General features: G+C 50.3%; 2 protein-coding genes across 31 annotated transcripts in view; one reads left to right on the forward strand and one right to left on the reverse strand.

Annotated features, from left to right (window-relative positions):
• Window positions 1-493: 493 nt before the first annotated feature.
• PGAP2 (post-GPI attachment to proteins 2) lies at window positions 494-22,203 on the reverse strand. Of its 27 annotated transcripts, none has more exons than XM_086340505.1 (9): window positions 21,769-21,841; window positions 19,193-19,372; window positions 14,248-14,268; window positions 11,165-11,339; window positions 4,880-4,988; window positions 2,696-2,948; window positions 2,458-2,552; window positions 1,730-1,838; window positions 494-1,512 (listed from the first exon to the last, which is right to left on the reverse strand). In XM_086340505.1, exons 5-9 carry the CDS (start codon window positions 4,916-4,918, stop codon window positions 1,382-1,384), a joined length of 627 nt encoding a protein of 208 aa, XP_086196631.1. In that variant the 5' UTR covers window positions 4,919-4,988; window positions 11,165-11,339; window positions 14,248-14,268; window positions 19,193-19,372; window positions 21,769-21,841; the 3' UTR covers window positions 494-1,381. The 27 variants fall into 27 exon arrangements, 26 of the variants coding, with proteins under 26 accessions (XP_086196631.1, XP_086196628.1, XP_086196612.1 ...); XM_086340502.1 differs by having other exon boundaries at window positions 2,446-2,552; XM_086340486.1 differs by lacking the exon at window positions 4,880-4,988 and adding an exon at window positions 6,998-7,166.
• The window catches only part of NUP98 (nucleoporin 98 and 96 precursor), an 86,733-nt gene continuing 86,212 nt past the window's right edge, over window positions 22,198-22,718 (forward strand). For all 4 annotated transcript variants that reach the window (XM_086340474.1, XM_086340475.1, XM_086340476.1 and 1 more), the window contains exon 1: window positions 22,198-22,356. The gene's annotated coding sequence lies outside the window, so the exon portion shown is untranslated. The remainder of the gene's footprint in view (window positions 22,357-22,718) is intronic.

A 22,718-nucleotide genomic window follows, 5' to 3' on the forward strand; every position in this document is an offset into this window, starting at 1 on the left:
TGGAGGGGCCCCAGTCTTGTCCTGGGGCCCAGCCACAGATTCTGCAGTAGTCTGGGATGCAAAGCAAGAGGAAAAACTTCCTTATCTAAGGCTCAGAAAGGGAGAGGCTGAGTCATCAGCCTGCAGGTAGGTGCTCTCACAGTCATGCCCTGAGAACTGTCTTCTTATACCCCCAGGGGGACAAATCTTTACTGACAGAGTTGGGGCTAGCACTCAGGCCTTTGCCTCAACGGACACGACTGAGCAACTGAACTGAACTGAACTGAAGGCTCTCCCAGGTATCAGAGCTTCCAAGCCTGGAGTCACTGCAGAAAAAGTCACTCCTCCTCATCAAAATCGGCTTAGACTGTGGGAGAGTCCAAGGCCTAAGTGTGTGTTTGGTCGGGGTGGGGCATACTGGTCATAGACTATTCCCTCTGTCCTGGAGCCTATTCCCCACCTCAGTTCCATGAAACAAAGAGATGAGGCTCCAAACAGGTAAGCCTAGCCCAGATTGTTGACAAAAAAAATTTATTTCCCTTTGAAATAAAATGTACAACCCAAAGAGCACAGGGCCTAAGGCAGGAGGGAGAATGGGGGGGAACACCAGAGAGCCCGTTTCGGGGCAGGAATCTGTGCCTCTGAGCCTGCTACCTGGCACCTTTGCCAAAGAGGAAGAGTCTTAAGTCAGCAATTTCAGAAGGGAAGGGAAATACATGTTGTGTCAGGGCTTTTTCTGGAGGTCATCCTTTAGGTACAGACCACCTCCACAGGGAGAAGCAGAATGGCACAGCCCTCGCAAATCATACAGCCCCCCTCCCCCGCTGCGCCCCCGCTTCATCCACACGGACATATGGAGGCACAGCTAGGGAAGGGCACACACCAAATCAGAGGTGAAGTCAGGACTAGGACACCTGGGCAACCTTAGCAAGAGCCTGTGGTCACAGGCCTGAATGTGCAGAGCAGATGATTAGCACATGAGTCAAGTGAATGACCCCATGGGGAGAAATGGCTGTGGTTTTCTGGTAGCAGCCGCTGCTCAGTGGTCCCTGACCTCAGCGAGAGGTGGCTATGTAAAGGCCAAGAACCGGATGGTGGTTATGAACCTCAGGACTTTTTTTAGCACCAGATGGTGGAGCTCTCCTGCCAGCTCAGCTTCTTGGGGCTTCTCAGGTACAAGTGGTGCTGCTTAAAGGCCTCTGTGCCTACACGTGGAATGGGGGAAAGAAGAACCCAGCAGGGCTGGGTGAAACCTTGTCCTGGGCCCTTCCTCCCTCCTTCCCCTCTCCCCTAGCTTCAGTAGGGCTCAGAGAGGACACAGAGGGTGAGGGGAGGCCAGAGTGGTATCTTGTTCCTAGTTTCTGGGCAGTGGGCCTCCTCCCCAGCAGGAGGAGAGAAGGGTTTAGAACCGTTTTTCCTCAGGCTGGGAGGTAATGAGCAGCTCCTTGTTCCCGAAGTCCCACCACGCTGTCATGTGGAACGCCATGTTTGTCAGGACGACCGTGTACTCCAGGATGGCAAAGATGGTGTATACTGTGACAAGGACACAAGGAACAGGGCCTGATCAGCTTCCTTCTCTACCCTCCAGCGGCCTCTTGCTAGACTACCACCACCGCAGCATCACTACACAGAGTCTGGAACACAATGGCAGGCAGCCCCCAAGACCATTGCCCTATCACACATGACACAGGAAGCATCACAGCCATCCCAGGGCCACTGTGAGCACCTAGGAATCCTCGCCTGGTCTCACCTCCAGCCTCACAATACATGTTGTGCCGAAAGTAGACAGCCAGAGCCGTGAAGAAGGAGACGAAGTTGATGATGAAGAGCCGCTGTTTCCAGTTGTAGGACTTGCGGTCCTAGGGGATGAGGTCTGTGATCATTCTGCAGCTTGTTAGATGTGTATGGACAGTCTCCCCTCTTGGCCCCAACTCCTGGGCTGAGTCTTAACCATCCTTAGTCATGGAAGGGGACACAGGCATGGGCAGCAGAAATGATGGGCATTTCATAGCCCTGCATTTGGGGGTGTAATGAGGCCAATGAGGCAGTGGGTCCCTCCCATTTCAGGGGGACAGAGTAAGTTACCTGGAGTTATCTACCAACCCAACACCTCCAGATACTGTGGGGAGAAGAGAAGTGGAGGGGGGAGGGGTGGTGGGGGTAAGACTGGAATGATTACAGACCACAAACCAGGACTCAGTGCTCTTAACCTGCTGCAGCCTAGGTGCTGCCCCTCCCTCTACTCCCATATGGAGCCTCCATCTCTTCTAGAAATGTTCTCCAGGTCCTCATATTACCCAAACCACCCCAGTTTCTGACCCATCACCCTCCCCGTCCCCAAGTCCAGCCCTAGCCCCAGTTTGCCACAGAATTCCAGTTTCCACCTCACCGTTACCCACATCCTGAGGACGAGAGTCTTTGACTGTCCTCTGTGCCGCCTGGAGCCCCACTAGGGGTAGACCGTACCTCTTGACTTACTGTGTGCTTCTTGGTCAGCCGCCAGAGGATGCAGGTGAGGAGCATGTGACTGAGGGATGAGGCGATGAACACAATGAAAGCATTTTCATGGATGGCTGGAGGGAGAGAGGAGGGATGGGAGCACGCCCTGCAGGGAGCACCCAAAGCCCCACGTCGGGAGGTCCCGGGCAGGGAGAAGGCAAGGACATCCCTTCCCCGAACCCTTCCCCGCTCCTTCTTCCCTTGTCTGGACACCCACTGAAGTCCTCAGAAGAGGAGACGTAGGTGAGCACTAGCAGCGCGACGTTCTCCACGACATTGAGGCCGAAGTTGAGGCGGCAAAGCGGGCGGTAGCCGGCACAAGGGGAGGTGCAGCTGAGGTAGTGGTTCCAGTAGGCGAAGGCCACCAAGAAGCGGGGCGCCGAGTGCAGACCGATGCAGAAGCGCCACACGTAGCGCTGGGGCACCTCTCCGCCGATGGCCGAGCTCACCGACGGCAGGTAATTGGGCACCTAGAGAGTTGTGACCCATCTGGGCGCTGACCCCCTGATGCCCCGCCCACCTTGAGATCTTTCTCTTCCAATAAACACCTTGACACTCAGAAGGTTCTGCTCCAGTCCCTTCCCTCCAGGAAGTCCTCCTTCAAAGCCTCACAGCTCTCCAGGGAGACCTCCCCTTCCAAGTCCCAGACCCTCCTGTGCCTGGTTCTGACTCCCCAGCCAACCTGGGGTTCATGCAGGTGCAGAGTGGGACAGTCTCCATCTCCCTACAGATGGCTGCGAAAGCTACAGCCAGGTTCAGATGTTCTCTGAGCCTACAGCACAGGACTGTGACTTGGATAAGGAACTGTGGGAGGGTCCATGAGCCCAGCATCCCAGATTCAGTCCCAAGGATGGAAACATCTAAGCCTCCTTGGGACAGAGCTGGATTCACTTCCCAACCGAGCCTTTCCTGACTGCTTTCAGTTCACTTGTTCTTCTGGTCAGGGGTAGCAAGGCAATAGAAGGTGCTGGGAGATCCCAAGGGAGCTGGGCCAGAAGAATACCCCCATTCTGATCATGTTGAAGAAAGTGGGTGTTTCTAACCTGGTGTAGTCTAAGAAAATGACCCTGTTCTTATGTATATCTCTCATCCATTTTTCTCAAAGCCTGGAATTCCTCATTTCTTAAGGAAATGGAATGTCATTCTTTGAAGCTGAGGAAGGAGGAGATAATATCACACAACTGCAAGGACTGGTGTGTTGTTTATATGAGAGTGAGAGAATGCAGGGTAGGTAAACAGTGGTTTTGATGGGAACAGGAAGACCTTGAATGGGAGGAGGATCTCTTAGACTCTAGACTCTAGATCTCTTAGACTTTTAGACTCCAATGCCTAAAGAGTCTCTTTGACTCTAATGCCTCAAACTTTAATATGCATACAACTCATCTGAGATTGTGTGAGAATGCAGAAGCTCTGGAATCGGAAAATCTGCATTTCTAAAGGGCTCCATAACTATGGAAGTTACCAGTCTGTTGCCCACACTTTCTGTGGACTCTTTTAGACCTTCAACAAGAGCCAGAGCAGTACCAGAGCCCAGAAACCCAGAGAGGGAATGACCCTGCTGTGATGATAGCAGGACCAGTCTTCAGAGATGGAGTTCTGGAAGATCCCTTCCTGTCTGCCAGTGGGGATGCTGAATGGATCTCAGAGTGGCTGGGAAGGCAGGCAAAGATGGAAGCAGCTCACGGGGCCGGGGAGGGCCTGGGGTGGGACCAGCCAGAGCCTTCTCAAGCCTTCACAGAAAAGGAGATGGATTCCCCCCAGCACTGTCAGAGGCAGCTGAATGCAGAGCTTTCAGAGAGGGTGATGCTCTCAAGGTACAACTTGAGATACCAAAACTCAAGATCAGTCTCAGATATTCAGTGATGAGGCAGCTTGGAGGCAATGGGTGTGCATCCCAGCTCTGCCTTTCTAAGCTGGGTGACCTTGAGCAAGTCACTTTACCTCTCTGAGCTTTTCCTCACTGGCAAAATAGGGATATCACCTGCCTTGCAGGGTGATGGTGAATACTAAATATAATGTAGGCAAGGCATCTGCAGTGAGTATAAGCAATGGCTTTCAGAAGACAAACTTTCCTGAAAAGCCTGCCAAAAAATGTGTGATCTATGTGGCTACTGCAGAGAAGGCAATGGCACCCCACTCCAGTACTCTTGCCTGGAAAATCCCATGGGCAGAGGAGCCTGGTAGGCTGCAGTCCATGGGGTCACGAAGAGTAGGACACAACTGAGCGACTTGACTTTCACTTTTCACTTTCATGCATTGGAGAAGGAAATGGCAACCCACTCCAGTGTTCATGCCTGGAGAATCCCAGGGACGGGGGAGCCTGGTTGGCTGCCAACTACAGGGTTACATAGAGTCGGACACGACTGAAGCGACTTAGCAGCAGCAGCATGTGGCTACTGACCATGGGAAGGCTGGCTTCTGAGTGACAGGTGGGAGTCATATCTGGACTGGACACTGCTGAGACCTCCAAGCCTCTTCACTTGACTTTCCTGCTTCTCTGGGTAGGTCCCCTGTGTAGGGTTAGTGGGAGTGTTGTCTTCACTTCCTAGAATATTCATTCTGAAAACACCTGCCCCAACCTCAGCTACTTTAAGGAGAACTGTACCAACATCTAAGGCTTGGCTGGGAGAGCCCAGAGCACTCAAGGGCCCAGAGTCCTGACTGATGCTGGGAAATAGGTAAAGGGCAGAGATGATACAGAGTTTGGGGGAATGCCTCAGGAGGATTAGAGAATTAGGGCCCTGTGGCTACTCGTCCCATCCTCGCAAACTCCTCTCAGGTTAGGGGTGGGCACAGCATTCAAAGAGTAAGAACTGCCTCCCTCATCAACTCACTCAAACTCTCTCTCTCTCTCTCTCTCTCTCTCTCTCTCATACACACACACACACACACACACACACACAATCAGGTATAGGTACTCATATTCACCCCTGCCATCCCAAGTATTAACATTCCCCACTCACCAACTATGCCAGCAACAAGCAACAGAGAAGCTATCAGAGCCCAGGTACACAGTACCCAAATCCCCCTCCCCAAAAAGCCCAGAGCTAAGGGTACTGAGAGACAGGAGCATAATTCCTTTCCCCAAGAGTAGGAACCCTTTGGCCTGGAGGACATGACTCAGTGGATCTATGGCAGGGCAACAGATCAGAAATTCACATGGTGTAAAGGGAGAGGGTCCAAAAACTTCCTTATCATAGCATGTCATGTTTCACCATTAGAGATTCATTCTTTTGCCCTTGGATAGAAGTCCCCTGACTTTTATGGATGACTTTTCTTTATTTCCTACCACCCATCCTCTTCCCCATCCCTTGCCAACTGGATAAAAATTCCTATGACAATGCAGAGTACTAACCACTATATGTGCACAGCTCCCATTCCTATCAGAACTACCTGCTACTCCTCTCTGAACTCCATCCCCTCTTCTCTAACCTCATAGTCCCCATCTCAGCTCCGGAACCTCCTGTACCATGAACTAAACCCCTGCACCCTGCTCTTGCCCTGCTGCCCTTAAATCTGTTCTGCACGCAGGAGCCAGAATGGTCTTCTAAACCTCAAATCTGATCATGTCCCTTTCTTGCTTAAAATCTTTCCAAAGCTCCCCATTGTCCCCTGGATAAAATCAAAAGTTGTCAACCTGGCACTCATGAAAATCCTTCTTCACCCCCACAGCAACAATTCCCACCCACACCACCCACACTGGACCCTCACTCCCCTCCCCCGACCCGGACCCTTACTCCCCTTCCCCCACCCCAACCCTCACTCCAGGAAGGAAGTCTCTGATTTTGGAGCTGGGTGAAGAGCTTCTTCTGAACCCACCATCTCTGTGCTCCTTTTATCACAAAAGGAATCTCATTTCACAGTGCTGGGAACATCTGTGCCTAAGTCTGTCTCTTGCAGGAATAAGATGCTAAGGGCAAGTCCATGTTCAACTCCATGCCTCTGATACAGAACCTGCGTCCCCCTGGGCCCTCAGAAAAGCCTTGGTGGACTGCTCTTAGAAGCAGGGGCTCCTTTTAGGTTTCCATCTGGCAGAGCTCTGAGGATACAGGCTGTGGGGCCTGAGACTGCCAGAGGAGAAACCAAGCTAGAAGAACACAAGGTAGGGCTGGGGTCTTCTCAGGTCAGACCTCTTGTTAGGGCTAAAGCCACTCGTTACTTCTCCTCACTCCTGGCCTCATCTTAGCCCATAGTTCTGGCTTCCTTTCCAGTCTGGTCTTTCTTCAGACCTCTTCTCCCTCTCGAGATCTCTCCTGCCTATTCCCTCTCTCTTCCTTTCCCCCTCCTCCCCTTCTGCCACCTTGCACCCTCTACAATCCTCTTCTAGTCTTGGAGGACTGTGACTCTACTTTCCCTGGCTCTCTCTCCTCAAAACACACCCCCTGACTTCCCCCGCCACAACCATCCTTTTATCCCCCTCCCCTCTCACCCTCTGCCTTCTCTCTGACTCTGACATTCTACCGTTATTGCCATCTCTTGAACTGGCCCTGACCCAGGCGCTGGGGAGCCTGGCACTCACCCCACAGTCAGTGGCCACTGTGTACTCAAAGTGGAACACCAGAGACCAGATGATGCAGAAGAAGAAGCCGAACACAGGGAAAGTGATGACCCATGAGACCATGGCTTTGAAGCGGAGCTGGAACACGGTCCCATCGGGGTCCAAGGGCTGGGAGGCCGCGGAGAACATCCTGTAGGGAGTGGTGCTCAGGCAGGGCAAGGGACACAACCTGGGGCCTGGTGGGGATACCTGGGCCTGGGAAAGTGGGGCATTTTCTAGAGCTAGCTCCTCAGAGGACAGGGAAGAGGCAGAGTAGAAAGAGTAGGAAGGGCATAAAGGAAAAAGAAAATGCGGAAGAGGAGGTACAAGGTGAAAGGGCCAGGACAGCAGAGAGAGGCACGGTCAGCTCATAGGAGTCCCCTTGGCACACTGCTCTTGTAGGTTCACCTCTGGAAGAGTCTGGAGAATCAAGGTTCCCAGTGGCCTGGACATGGGAGTTCTGATGGCCTGCCTCATTCCCATGACCCTCATAACCACTCAGGAAAAGGGTCAGAGGATGGAAGGGTTATTAGTCCCATATCACAGAAGGGAAGACCAAGGCCCAGAACTATGCAAGGATTAAACATTAGGACTAAGGCCTCTTGCCACCTGACAGCTTAAGTCTCCAAGCCAAGGCCTTCTTCAGGCCAAGTAACCCAGACAAAGGACCCTTGGCTCAGAGTGGCCCAAGCTCTCCTACTGACCCTGTCTGACCACATTCCTGCTCTTCACCCAAGTTCAACTAGGAACAATGGGAGGGCCCAGAACCTATTCAATGGGACCACAGGCTATCAGCCATCCCACCCCCAGGCTCAGAATGATCTAAGCCTCAGGCCAGCAGTACCCTGACCCCCAAGATACAAGGGTCTCTCCGGTGGCCCAGAGTTCTATCTTCTTCCTCTCTGAGAAGACCATGTCACCCAATTCCAGGTTTTCAGGAATCTGGGGGTCATGGGATTCTTCTCTGCTCAGCTTGAGCCTGCCATGCTGGGCCAGACCCAGGAAACAGAGACCTAGACCGAGGGGGTGGGATTTTTCTGCTCCCTTCTTCCCCTGGACAGAGAATGCCCTCCCCAACTCCCCTTGACTACATGACCCTTCAAGCTGGGCTTCCTTCTGGGGGGCAGATGGAGATGGCTTTGGATTAAAAGGCCTAGAACCAAATCTCCCCATGGGAATCAGACCTCCCTCCATTAAGGGAACCCCAGTCCACACTAGTCCAGCTCAGTTTCGGGAAATTGGGGTGGGGGTAGGCGCACAAAGCAACACTCACACTGGGTGCTGAAGGATCCGGGGCTTGGGTTGAGGGCTCTAGCCAGACTGAGACTGCTCTAAGACTTCAGGGTCCCACCCCCAGTTCCCTAGGGCCTGCCTCCCGCCCACAGTGCCCAGATCTCCACGCCTGCTGAGGCACACAGCCTTCCCAGGACCAACAAGGCCGTGTCATAAATCCCAGAACACTCTGCAAAGGTAAGAAGTGATAGCGGCCAAGGTCAGCCCACAGCAGATCCCTTTGCCAGAGATGGGGGTGGGGACTTTTCTGAGGGTTGGGTCCAGGGATGTAAGCAGGTTTCTGGGAAGGGAAAGGGAGAAAGCAGAATAGGATTTAGCCCCTTTGTGTTTGAGCAGAACTGAATATGTCTGCTGGGCCCATCAGAGAGCTAGCTAATCTTAAACAATAGATTCAGGGTCCAAAAGAGATCTGGAGGGGGCTGAACATGCGGTATCAGTGTCCAGCCTGCACCTGTGCAGAAACACCTCGTGGCAGCACAGGCTGCGTTCACAGAGGTCTAACAGCCAGTAACAGGAATAGAACAGTCCTGTTTTGGGCTGAACTGCCCAGGCCATAGGAAGTGCTATGCCTAGATCAGGTCCTCGAAGACAATAGTGATTAACTGGGCCAAGCCCAGGGGCATATGTCTTATAAGGATTGCCTGACGGATTTGGAACCATGCTACCTAAGAAGAAAAAACTCAAGGGCCCCTGCATTACTGCCTTCCCATCTCTGCAGGGCTGTCTGGAAGCCAGGTGGAAAAAGCAGCTCCAAAGGTCTTAAAGCAGAGCCAGAGCTAGGACAGATACCCACCAGAAAGAGAGGGTGTGCTCACTGTAAGAAAGAGCTTGCTAATTGTTAGTTACTAAGTCTCCTTGGAATCGACTGCCTGGAAAGGAGAGAAGCCCCCCACCCCCCATCACTGGGGACATGCAAGCAGGGGCAAAATCATCTAATTACAGACTAAAGATACTTCTTTAGTATCTGGGTGAGAAATCCAGATCATACATGAAAATCTCCACGTGGATCCATCACAGTACTCCCAAGGAGTAGGGACAAAATACCCCTGGGGTCCCTAGGCCTAGTCCTGCCCAAGAGAGGCCAAGTACCCTTCCAGCCTTAGCTCCCCAAGGAGTATGCTGAGAATGGGTTATAAGTATGCTGAGGTTATTGATCCCATTATCCCTTGGAGCCTGCTACAAGGGCCAGAGCAAACACCCTATTCCGTCTAACTCCATATGCCATACAAATATTATAATTTTCTGTATGGACTATGACTACATTATATCATGCCTTCCTTTTCCCAGGACAATGGGCTGCTGTGTGTTGGGGTGGAAGGTGGGTGTCCTATCCATTTATTCAACAAATACTTTCTGATTCAGACACAATGCCCACCTTCAAGGAGCTCCCAGCCTAGTAGGAAAGAGAGACACACATGCAGTGTGACAGAACTGTATGAGAGAACACCAGTTCTACGAGCACTCAGAGGAAGGAGTGATTAAGCTTGCCCCATGGAGGCTAGAGAAGCCTATCGGAAAGAAAAGACACCTGAGAAGGGTTTTGCAAGATGAAGAGGAGTTGGCCAGGGTAAAAGAATACTGGATGCATTATCTAAAGTGAGAACCAGGTCAGGAGAGGCTGTTGGATGAATCCTTTCTGATCATCCGCTTCAGATCAACTGGTCATCCCTTTTTCTTCCAGTCCTGTTCTTTCTGATGGCTCCTAGTTCTAAGTCTCACCATACTGGCTGCAACTCAAGGCCCATATCCACCCACTGACAAATCAAGAAGAAGGATATTCTTGATTTCCTTTATTTGTATATAATAAATAAATAAAGTGGGCCCCCACACCTGCCAGTCAGATCCCAGTCGTGGTTGTACCCCATATTCTCGAGCAGATGCTCTTTATACGAAGGTGGGAAGCTCAGCTATTTGGGGGCCTTCTGAGCTCTCTGTGAGGCTGGTCCAAGGGTTCATGTAGTCTTTCCCACTTAGAGACTCTTGGCTAACTTTCTCTCCTGCCCTGTCTTCCAACTTGACAGTCTCCTTTTCCTCTTCCTCCTTCTGCTCCTCACGCTTCATATTTCCCAAACCATCTTCCCATCTCCTCTACCTGGAGTTCTACACTAACCCTGAGAAGGAGGAGAACAGGAATTCTCAACCCTGTTTTAGACATGGGGAAAGTGAGGCTGTCCCTGAGTCTCAAGTAACCCAGAGTCAGCGGATGAACTAGGAAGATAATAAAGGTTCGCAGAGGTCTTACCCCATTTATTCCAATAATCTACAGAGAAAGAACTCACAACTTTCTTTCTAGCCCAACATCCCATATCCCTATCCAAGAGGGTGTATGGACACCTAGGGAACCTCAGAGGTCATGGGACCTACCCCAGAAAACACATGTACATACATATAATCAGGTCCCCAGTCAGACAGGCACAGATAGTCTCTCTCACACACAGACCCCAATCAAAGCCATTATAGTCATGTCCCTCACAGTTAACACACACACTTACATAATCACATTCCCATGGAGACAAGCACAGCCCACAACAGAGCCACACTAAGAAGCCCCAAGTGCCCTCTAGCCCAGTCTTATTCTCTACCCTCCAGAAAACCCTGGGGCTGCTGAATCTGCCCCTCTGTGAAGTAAGGATTGGGTTCTGGGTTCTGGAGCTACCCAACTTTAGGGACCCTGTCCCCCAGTGACCTCCATGAAAGGTGGAGGGAGACTAGTCCTTGGGACCTCCATTTGCAGGCACCCCCAGCAGCCCAGTAATGTGTGATGGCTAATTCTTTTACAAGAGATTCAGGATTCAAAACAGATCTGATTAGGCCTGAATACAAGGTATCAATGCCTCCCCCCCCAACAAACCCTACCCCACAGTGTGTGGCCGTAGTCTCCTTGAAGTGGAAGAGCAGGGACCAGAGGACGCAGAAGAGGAAGGCGACAAGTGGACAGCAGACCGTGACCAGGGCCACCAGGGTGAAGCGGAGCCGGACCAGGGTCCCATCCCGGTCCAGCGGCAGTGGAACCTGGTACATCTTGTCAGACCTGGGGATGGAGTGGTGTGCTGTCAGGGCCCAAGGTAGTGAGGCTGGTACTCAGTGGGGAAGCCAGCCCTTGTGCTCAGTCCTCAGTTTAGCTGTGGGGTGGGGGGAATCTGAGAAGGAAGCCACCGAGCCCCTAAGCTTGGACAGCTACTGCCCAGGACGAGGAAGATGGACTCAGACTCCCATGAGAACATTCACCCTCCATTTCAGAGGAAAGAATGAACCCAATCTATGCTAAGATGAAGCTTGAGTAAGTCAGGAAAACTTCTCATCCCTATGCCTGGCTTGACAGGAGCTGGTTGAACTAGTCTCTCTTGTTTCAGGAACAATCCTAAAACCTCCCAGTGGTCAGAATGGCCCATCTCCTCCCCCAGACCTTGGAGCCTCCATGTTTCAGGGCCTCCCATCGGCTCTCTCAGCTTCATCCATCGGCTCAGGACCCTTCTGCACCTTCAGTCCCTTCCCAGGCTCTGTGTGCTCTGTGTGCTTGCACCGCAGTCCACAGTGGCAAGGACTCCATGGAAGCCAGCAGAATGCCAACCCCCTGCCTGTCCCCACCCGCTGCCTCACGTGTTTTGAGACTGAAAGGCTTTGCAGCATCAGGCCTGGTGCTAGCCTAGGCTTGCTGTTTGCTGAAGAGAGCTGCCTGGTCAGCTTCTGGAGGCTTCCCAGTCCCCAGGGGCCTGTCCACTCTCCTCCAGGAACTAGGTAAGGTCTGAGATTTGCCCCCCTCCAATGAGATGAGGATATCTAGGGTCAGGCCTTATACTACCAGCCAAGTATACACCAGCAATCCTAGTCCAGCCCCAACCCCAGGGCACTGAAGAGGACACTGAGGCCAAGAGACTGGCAGGACTCAGGGACTGGACTGGCTTGGGGTCACACAGCAAATAGAAGGAAGAGCCAGCAGTGAGGAGACATGGCACTCAACATCACACACTGCACTCTGGCCTTCCTTGACCCCCTCCTCCCTGGGCCAGAGCTCTGGGCAGAAGGGTCAGGTTAGGAGGGGAAAGAGAAGGGGAAACTGTCCCTAGGAGGAAAAAAGCTAAAAAAACAAATCCTATATAGATGAGTTAGCCCTGTTCCCATTTTAAAGACGGAGAAACCAAGACACAGAGAGAGGAAGGTCCTTTCTCAAAAGGACATGCTGAACCTGAGGGAAAGCCGTCCTCAGAACTTAGGCATCCTGTTGCCAAACTATGGCTGACTCAGATACACAAAGAGCCCGCAAAGAGCCCGCCCTTCTGGACTCCAGGGCCTGGCCTGGAGACCAAGCCCCAGCTCTGCCTGGCCCCGCCCTCAGGAAGAACTCTGACCTCCTGGAGGCCAGCCTCCTCCTGGAATCTGGAAAATGCCAGGTGGATATGCCTCTCATCCATCTTCCTCCACCCACCTCTCTGCCAGGCTCTGTCAGGCAGCCTGCCGCAACTGCTCAAGCTCCAGTACTTCCGGGGGGCTAGACGCTTCCCAGAGAGTGGTGGAAGTGGCTCTGGTGGCCCTCCCAAATTAAGCACATTCTGACATTGTTCGGATCATCCCCAAAGACCTTCCCCACCCAGCTCAAATCCAAATTCTGTGGTTGTAATGGTACTAGTGCCCCTTTCCAACATCCCTTCCTGAAGCCAGCTGCTCTGGATCACTCAGGAATCACTGGGACCCCCAAACTGAAGAGCAGATCCTCAGGGAATGAATAGGCAGTGCCTAAGACAGGGGATGATAAGGTTTCAGGAATAGTCTGTTCCATTTCTTGGAGGTATACCTAACTTCCCTTTTAGCTGTGTGACCTTGGGCAAGTCACCTAACCACTCTGGGCCTGTTTTCACAGTTATACAACATGGGATTGTGTGATCTGGATTACTAATAAGTCCATACCAACTGGGTCATTCTACTCTCCCAGGCCTCAGGACAGAGAGCTCCCTATCTGAAGGGCAGCTGTTCAGCCCCAGTCAACTCTAACTTCTTTCTACACAGGTACCACTCCACTGAAAACTGCTTTCTCAGGAGTATCCCTAGTTTATTTCCAGAGATCCTCAAACATCTTTTCAGGCTCCAGTCCAAAATCCACACTTGTTGGATGAGTACTAGGCACCCTGTTCAGAACTAGATATACATTGTTTCTTTCAATCCTCACAATACAACTCTACGAGGTAGGCACTATAGCCTGTATATTTCCATTTTACAGAAGAGGAAAGTGAGGCTCAAGGAGGTTAACACTCGCTCAAGGTCATAGGCTAATGACTGGCAGAGCTGGGATTTGAAACTCATCTCTGTGGTTGCAAAGCACCCCCGCACCTCCCTCCTGGTATAATCTGGACCAGGAGTCGCTGCGGAGTGAAGCCGGGAGAGCTCACTCCGGCACATCGGGCACGTGTCGGGGAGCAGAGGGAAAAGGGGTCAGCTCAGCCAGCGAGGAGAGGAGAGCAGCGGTTCCTGGGCAGGTCGCGGGACCCCCACAGCCTGGGGCCCGGCCCTGCGGAGGCCAGACCGCGTGACGGAGCTCCTCCAAGTGGGGCTGCAGGCAGCCCCGAATACCCATCCCCATACTCACCCAGGCTGCGGCGGCGAAGAGGCCGCGCCGGCGCAGGCCGGGAGCCGGGAGCACCGGGGGGAAACCCAGGCCCGGCCCGGGGGGCGAGCGGCAGGGGGCGGGGCGGAGCGGGAACGGCGGGGGCGGGGCCGGCGCGCTCGAGGCGGAACTTGGCAAGGAAACTGAGCCCAATTGCTCTGCTGGCCCCTCCCTGCTTCTGCGGCCCAGGACCCAGAGCTGTCCCCCTTAATCTGGCGTCCCCTCATGCCATGCCGATCCAGCCCTGGTCTGCCCCACTAATTCCGGCTGCGTGGGGGCAGCCGGAAGAGCCCCGGACAACTGGGTTTGCCACGCTGGATAAGCCACCTTGTCACCTTACCTCTCAGCAGCGTTCCATTACCTGTTGAAAGAACATACAGTTAATTCAGGAAGGCCCCGAATTCTCTCATTTCCTGACCCCGGTGTCTATCCACCCCCACCCCAATCTAGACGAATTATCCAGCTATCCAGCTTCGTCCTTTTAAAACACTAAACCAGTTTGGCCCCAGCCTCGGTGCCCCTCCCCTAAACTTTACTCCCCAGAACCCAGTCGGGGCATTTCAGCAAAGGGAAGAGCACATAATAAGGAGTGAGATCCCGTGGGGCCCACCCCCGAAACTCTGGGCCAGAGCTATTCCTGCCCTTGATCAGGAGAGGGCGCCTGGTCACATCTGTCATAAGACAAGAGAGCTGATCTCCTTCCTTCGCCCAGTCCCGGGTCTCTCTTCACCGTCAGGGCTGATCCCCAGAAACCAGCCTCCACGCGGGCTTCCTTCCCCATCCTGACGGATCCCTGAAGGGGACTTGTGGCTACCTTTATAAAGACCGTTCTACCTCAATAGGGAAAAAGGATGAAGAGGCCAGTAATCCCTCCTCTAGTTAAAATGTGGGGTTGTCTGAGCACATGCAGCAGGTGCAGGATGCCTGAGGTAGACACTGTTTCCATCACATCGTTCCCATTTAAATCCACACATTTTGAGCACCTCGTGTGTCCCAGGCACTCTTCTACATTTTATGTGTTATCCCATTTAATCCTCATAAAAGCCCTATGTGGTAGATACTATTAATATCTCCATTTCACCAATGGAAAACAGAAGCCAAGTTACCTAATCACACAGCTAGCAAGTGTCAGAACCAGGATTGGGTCTAGCACCTAAGGGCATTCCCTTAATCACTATATACTGTTAATTCCACAAGGTAGCTCTCATCATCACTTTGTAGAAGGGGAAACAGAGGCCCAGGTTTGATTAACTTGCCAGAGCCCTTTTGCGTGCATTCACTCTTGTTCATTTACTCAGCCTAGGCCCTCTCTGTGGCAGGCCCTGAGCTGAGCAATGGTGGGGGACCCAGAGGTATCCTGCTTACTACTGGGGGCTTCAAATCTACAAGGAAGGTGTCTTATTAAAAACTACTTTTCTTGACTTGAATTCTCCCCAACACTGTCCTTTAAGGTCCCAGGGCAAGTGAGCAATTAGTAAAACTTTAGTGAAAGAACCACTCCTATTTAGTTTTGAAAACAATTTAGGTTTTCTTCCTTGGGGCTTCCTGTCATCCTCTTTGTCTAGCTCCAACCCACACGTGCCTGCTCCTGGCCCTTGCTTCCTATCTTAACCCCTTATCTGTTCCTTTGACTCTAAGTTCTATTCCCTGGGGCTGGGTCCTTTCTCCCTGCCTCTAGACTACCTCTAATGCCTGAAACTTGAGGCACTCTAACTGGCATTTAATTATCTGGTGATTTGGACGATTCCCCATCATACAGTCTGGAGTCTCAGTTTCCTCATCTCTAAAATGGTTTTAGGAATATCCACATTATAGGGTTGTAAGAATTAGATAACATACATGCCAGGTATGTGGAAGGTACTTAATATACCACGTTAACTACAGCTAGATGTGTCAGCTACAGCAGGAACTTGTCCTGATTGAGCCTTTTCTGAATTGTCTGACCTCAGCAGTCACTGATCCTCTCTGAATCTGTTTCCTCCACTGTCAGTTTGAAAGACTGACTCCTACTTGATTTATATGCGGAAAAGTGGAAGAAAAAGATAAGTTCTTACTATGTGCCAGGGATTTCATATGCATTCTCTTAGTCGATATTCTTAATAATCTGGTGAGCTAAGTTTGATGAAAGCCATTTTACAGAGAAAGAAGTTGAACAAGCATCTAAGCTTCTAGTCTCACCCTTATTCAGGAGGCACTCGATGTTTGCTGAACTGGCGTTTATCCATTGTCCAAATAGCTGCTGCTTTTGTTGAAGCTTTCCAGTGTCTCCTGACCTCCCAGTTGGTTTGCCTGGTACCTAGACATACCCCAAGGAGACCTGTGCCTGAAACACCACCACCATCTTTAAGACCTTAGCCATGATCACCGCTCCAATCCCCTTTGCACATATGCATACCAGATAGTCCAAGCTGTCTGAGAATTTGTTTTCAGGGTTGTTCCAGAAGCATGGGGTGGTACAGAGGTGGAGTGGGCGGTGGAGCAGAACAGGGGAAGTGAATGTGGGATGTAGTTGTCAAGGAATGCTCCCTGTAGGAGATCTCCTTCACTACCCTCCTACCTCTCCATCATCTTCCCCTTTACAGTCACATTGGCTCTTTTAATGACACAGAACTGATCACATCTGGCCCCTGCAGCAAATTAGTAAATCCTCATTGCTTTGGGGGCTTCCCAGGTGGTGCTGGTAGTATAGAACCTGCCTACCAAAGCAGGAGACATAAGAGATGCAAGTTCAATCCCTGGGTCTGGAAGATCCCCTGGAGGAGGGCATGGCAACCCACTCCAGTATTCTTTCCCGGAGAATCCCATGGACAGAGAAGCCTGGTGGGCTATAGTCTATAGGGTCACAAAGAGTTGGACACACTGAAGTGACTTAGCAAGCACATACACATGCCCTTTAGGATCTAGGGCAAACTCCTTAGTGCAGTATTGAACATCTTTCACAATCTGGTCATCCTCTGTTCCAGCAACCACATATTTTAACTATACTCACCTCTTACATGGAACTCTGCTTAACTTTCTCCTTATCTCTCCCTATCCCCATGATCTGCCCACTCCACAGGCAATCTCTCATGGCTTTCCATTGCACCTTTTTTAGGGCTCTGACCACAATTAAGCAAAATAACTTGCTGCCTATTCCCTCCATCTTCCTGCCTATTCCCTCCATATTCCTTCCTCCATCATCAAATGAGCAATAGTTCAGAACTCATTTAAGGACAGAACCTCCACCTATTTCATTTATTTCTGAATCTCTCAGCTCAGTTTGGGACAGGCATACAGTAGGAGCCCAGAAAACGTTTGCTGGATTGATGTAATTGAATTGGATTTTGAAGGATGGGTAGAATTTAGATATATCAAGAAGAGATTTAGGAACTGCAAGAAAGGCAGCTGAAGAATGACTGCTGGTGATAGAGGGTGGAGGCAGAGGGAGCATGGCTTGGAGATAAGTGAAGTGGCAGAGACAGAGGCAGTGTGAAAGCATCTGGCCACATCAGGCCAAACTCTGCCCTGCCTCCTAGGCAGCCTCAGGAAAGTCTTCCTGGGTTGAAGAGGAGTGTTCTTTGTTCTTAGAAATTTTTTCAGGGCAGAGACATCTTTCTTGGATGGCTTTAAACTACTCACCCTATGCTGACCCATCTTTGCTCTAGCTCCACTCTGCCTCAGATAGCAATTACATCTTCATTGTTCTGCAGAACATTTTTTGGCTCCTATCACTTCTAAGATGAAGTCCCAGTTTGCACCCGTGGATACACTGGGCTCTTTTCCGGTCCTACATCTCTGTCCTCCCTGTTCATCTGGCCTGGAATTCACCTTTTCCTTGTCTCAGCAAAGTCTACCCTTCCTAAAAAGGTATTGATTAGCATCATACCTTAGTAAGTTAGAAATGCATGTGGTTAACTTCTAAGGCTATTACTAAAATAATAGAAAAATAATTTAATTTCCAAACCAATGCAGGAAGAAAAATGAAATAATCCAAGACTGCAAGAAAGGAGATTTAAATAGCCAATAAGCACATGAAATGATGGTCAATATCATTAGTCATTAGGGAAATGTATTAAGAAAACCCCACAGTGAGATGCCATTTCACACCCTCTAGCATTGCTATAATTAAAAAAAAAAAAAAAAAGAAGGAAGAGAAAAGAAAATTACAAGTATTGGCAAAGATGTGGAGAGATTAAAACCCTCATACATCACTGGCAGGAATGTAAAATGGTACAGCCACTTGGAAAATAGTTCAGCAGCTCCTTAAGTTAAACATAGAGTTACTATATGACCCTATAGCAAATTTACTCCTAGGTATAAACATAAGAGAATTAAAAACACATGTCCACAAGAAACTTGTCCAAGAATGTCCATAGCAGTATTATTTATAGTGGAATAATCATTATTTATGGTGGAAACAACTCATGAATGCATAAACAAAATATGGTTTATTCATAAAATGGAATATTATCCTACTTATAAAAAGGAATGAAGTACTGGTGCATGCTACAACTTGGATGAACCTTGAAAACATTATGCTAAGTGAAAAGAAGTCAGACACAAAGGCCATGTATTTTATGATTCCATTTACATGAAATGTCCAGAATAGGTAAATCCATTGAGACAGAAAGTAGATTAGTAAATTGCCAGAAGCTGGGAGGAAAGGGAGCTGGGACATTACTGCTAATGGGTCTGGGGTTTCTTTTTGGGATTATTAAGATGTTTTGGAATTATATAGTGGTGGTGGTTTCACAACCTTGCAAATATAATAAAAACCTCTGAATTGTACACTTCAAATGGGTGAATGCTATATTATGAAAATTATATCTCAATTTTAAAAATCTGGCAAAGAGCTGGGCCTCAGTAAATGGCAGTTATTCTTACCAAAGAAACAGAATTTTTTAAAGTATATTTTAAAAAGAAGAGAAACAGAAACAGAACATCTGGAGGAAAGAGAAAGTCTAAAATGTTAGATAAAATCATAAATATACCAGTAAATTCATTAAACGCAATTGATTAAATGCTCTAGTTAAAAGTCAAAGATATTCACAAAAGATTTATATATTGATAAATCTAGTTATATGCCATTTATAAACATCACCCTTCCTTATCAAGTTATAGGAAAAGAAAAAGGAAATCAGTATTTACTGTATGCTTACTATGTGCCACACAGGGGCCAAATCTTTTGCAAATTCTATGATCATATTGATATTGTGCCCACTTTATAGACAAGGAAACCAGGGTATAGGATAATTAAATAATTTGTGTAAGATCTAAAAAGTGGCAGATCTAGGATCTGAACTTACATCTGTTTGAATCTAACTCCACTGCTCTTTCCAATGTACCGTATAAGAAATGGAGAATCATCTCACTGGAAGAAAGTCTCTTGCTCTTTTATGATTCTTTAGTCCTTAGTGGTCTGTCTTCTCCCTGGATTGCTGCATAGAGTGAGTTCTCAGGACGTGTGTAAGAGAGACTGGGAGCTCCTAGGATAGAATGGATTTTACTTAGCTTTGTCTCTCTTGGTTAGTGCAGTGTTGAGCAAGGGACATCTCTGAGCTCCTGATACTCAGGACAAAACCTGGCTCAGCAAACTTTGGTGAACATGCACCAAACTCCTTGGCTTTACAGGGGAAGAAGGAAGGTGATGACAATCAAAAGGGGTGTTATCAGAATTAGGCAGAGTAAGAGTATGTGGACCCAGGAAGCCTTGGCCCACAAAGAAGTCCTTCCTGGGGCAGAAGTCCCTGGGAATGATGAGCCTGTGGGCCACATGCCTACCAGAGTATGTAACAAGAGGTTCTTCTACTTAGAAATCACCATGGTGATAGGAAATTCCTTCTGGAGCACTTCTTGTCCAATGTCTCCTCCTCCAGTCTTCCAGTAAGTATACACTACTTAAGAGGCTCAGCTCCTACACACCTGCTAATACTCTGGACTGAAATACTCACTCATATAAGGCACATTTCTGAGCTTCTTGTCTGTGTCTGAGTCCATGTCTTAGAATGGGAGTTTCTTAACCTTTTTAAAGAATACAAATAATACCTACTATTTATTGAGGGTACCAGTGTACCTGGTACCATATGCCTTATTTCATTTAATTCTCACAACTCTGGAAGGCAAGTACTGATATTATCCCCATTTTACAGACAAGAAAACTGAGGTTCAGAAGAGTTAAGAAATTTCCCCAAGTTCATACAGCTAATACATGGTTGGGCTCAGATTTAAAGGCAGGGTTCTCTGACTCAAAAATCCCATACTTTTACTTAAGAAAGTAATTCACTCATTTCTGCATCAAACATTTAATGTGCACCTGGCCTCAGGGTGATCAAAATAAGTAAGTAAAGAAAAGGCTTAAACAGAGTTGGGTTTGAGGATTGGAAAGTGAGAAATCAAAGATTCAGGAGGGCAGTGAGGAAGTTGCTGTAACCCTCCAGGGAGACTTAATGACTTTCTGATGCTGAGCACAGGCAAGGGAGGGTGGAGGGAAAGGAGTAATACTTTGATGGAGGAGTTAGGGGAAGGTGTCTGGAGTCAGAAATTTAGCTTTACTATTTGATCATCCATATATTTACTTTTTTCTTCCTTCAAGCATCTACTGAACAACTACAATGTACTAGGTTTCTCCCACCCATTATCTTATCTTCACAACTACTCCACTTTTTAAGTATCTCTAATCCCTTGCCACCACTGAAAACCCACAATTTAGCTTTATCCATGTTTTGGCTCATTTCAATCTTGTATTAATGTCCCAGGAGGAGGGGGCGGTGGAGTAGTTATCCTAATAGGTTCTGCTTTCTGAGCACAGTACCTGCTATTTTGTGTGGAACCCTTAGTCACTTCGGGCTTCCCTTGTGGCTCAGCTGCTAGAGTCCGCCTGCAATGCGGGAGACCTGGGTTCGATCCCTGGGTTGGGAAAATCCCTTGGAGAGGGGAAAGGCTACCCACTCCAACATTCTGGCCTGGAGAATTCTATGGATTGTATAGTCCATGGGGTCGCAAAGAGTCAGACTGAGCAACTTTCACTTTCACTTTCCACTTAGTCACTAGATCTAGTTTCTAGAACATGTTCAACTCACCCCTTTGAGATAATCTGTCTCCTGCTCCCCCAGGCTAGACCCTGGGGGAAAAGGAAAAGTGAACCCGCTCAGTCGTGTCCGACTCTTTGCGAACCCGTGGACTGTAGCCCTCCAGGCTCCTCTATCCATGGGATTCTCCAGGCAAGAATACTGGAGTGGGTTGCCATTTCCTTCTCCAGGGGATCTTCCCAACCCAGGGATCAAACCCCTGGATCAAACCCTAGTCTCCCGCATGGCAGGCCGATGCCTTATCCTCTGAGCCACCAGGGAATACAAGGCAAAGGAACACCAATTTGAAAAAGAAGCTCTAACCTCCAAGAGCCCCGCCCTGAAGATAAGACAGTAAGTAACAGAATACAAAGAAACAAAGCTGTAACAGAGGCCTGCCCAAGCATCACCCCAACTCGCTGGAAAGGCTGATCACAAAGGTATCCCAGGGGAGGCGGGATCATTTCAATTAGAACTTTAGGGGTTCCTAAAGTGCAGGTGGGAAAAAAGTCCCAAGAATTGTAATTTGTACCAAACCCTAAGCTGAGCCACTCCCTTAGGGCATCACTAACACTCCCAATGTCTATGCTATGGATTCAGAGAGGGAGAGGTTAAGTTGGGCTGGCATGTATCAGGAGACAAGAAGGCCAGGTTTGGGGGCCTTGGAGCAGCTGCAGGCGAGCTACGCAGATAGACCTAGGCGGGCTCTCCAGCTCCGCACGTGGTCTGGGCAGGAAATGACGGCCGGACGACAGGAGAACTTTCCCATGACCACCCGCGGACTGAGGCAAAGGAAGGGTAGAAGAGTGAGTTACCATGCCATCCTGGAGCTTCACTCTGATTGGCCCGAGTCTCAGCAGTCTCGGTGTCTCTGCTCCAGAGAAGGGCGGAGCCTCGGCATAGCGTCATCACCCTTATCCCACCCCCCGCCCGATGTAGCCAGTCACCAGCCCACTTCTAGGGGCCCTATGTGACGTCACTACCTCCTCCCAGCCAACCGCAGCGACGAGGGGCAGCACTCCATGTCCCTCCTTACCGCCCTTCCCCTTTTCTCCCCCTAATTCCTTCGGTCCCGCCTCTTCCCCTCTCCTAGTCTCCCAAAGACAGCCCTCACGTTCGGTTTCAAAAGACCCGTGGTCCAATGAATAACAGGGCGGATGTAGAGTGGCGGCGGCGTCTGCCAATGCGCAGACTGCGAGGGCGGAGCGCTAGCAGCGAGCCTCTGACGGAGGGCGGCGTGTGACGCAGTCGGGCCCTCTACGCGCTGCGCCCGGAGCGGCGGTCGGTGGTGGCGGCGGCGGCGGCGACGGTTTCGTGGCGGCCGCGCGCTGCTCTCTGAGCGGCGGGTGGTGGTCCGGCCTAGGCCCTCACTCCTGACACTTCCCCTCCCCCACCGCACCGGGGTAAGTCGGGAGCCGGGGTGGTGAAGGCCGGAGTCCGGCAGGCTCCTCCTCCACTCTGGGAGGGCGGGTGCGCGGGGCGTCCCAGGCCCTCTCCGCGCCCGAGCCTCGCGCCCTAGCGCGCACCTTCTGCCCTGAGGGAGGGGGCGGGGCCCGCAACCTGCGGGCCCAGAGGCCTGGCCCTTCTAGCTCTGAGGAGGGGTCGTTCTCTGTGGGTTCTGGGCCTGGGGGTCTCGCGTTGAAGCCTCCCTTTAGTGAGCGTTTCTCTAGCAGGTTGTACTCATTCATTTGCCCGTCAGTGATTAGGTGGGCAGGCCCTTGGCGGGGGCAGCGCCTTGAGACCCTGAGGGACGGTTTCCTCAGCA

Source organism: Bos grunniens, chromosome 15 (assembly GCF_055505025.1).
Source record: "Bos grunniens cultivar Pamir isolate PY7600 chromosome 15, Bosgru_T2T1.0, whole genome shotgun sequence".
Taxonomy (NCBI): domain Eukaryota; kingdom Metazoa; phylum Chordata; class Mammalia; order Artiodactyla; family Bovidae; genus Bos; species Bos grunniens.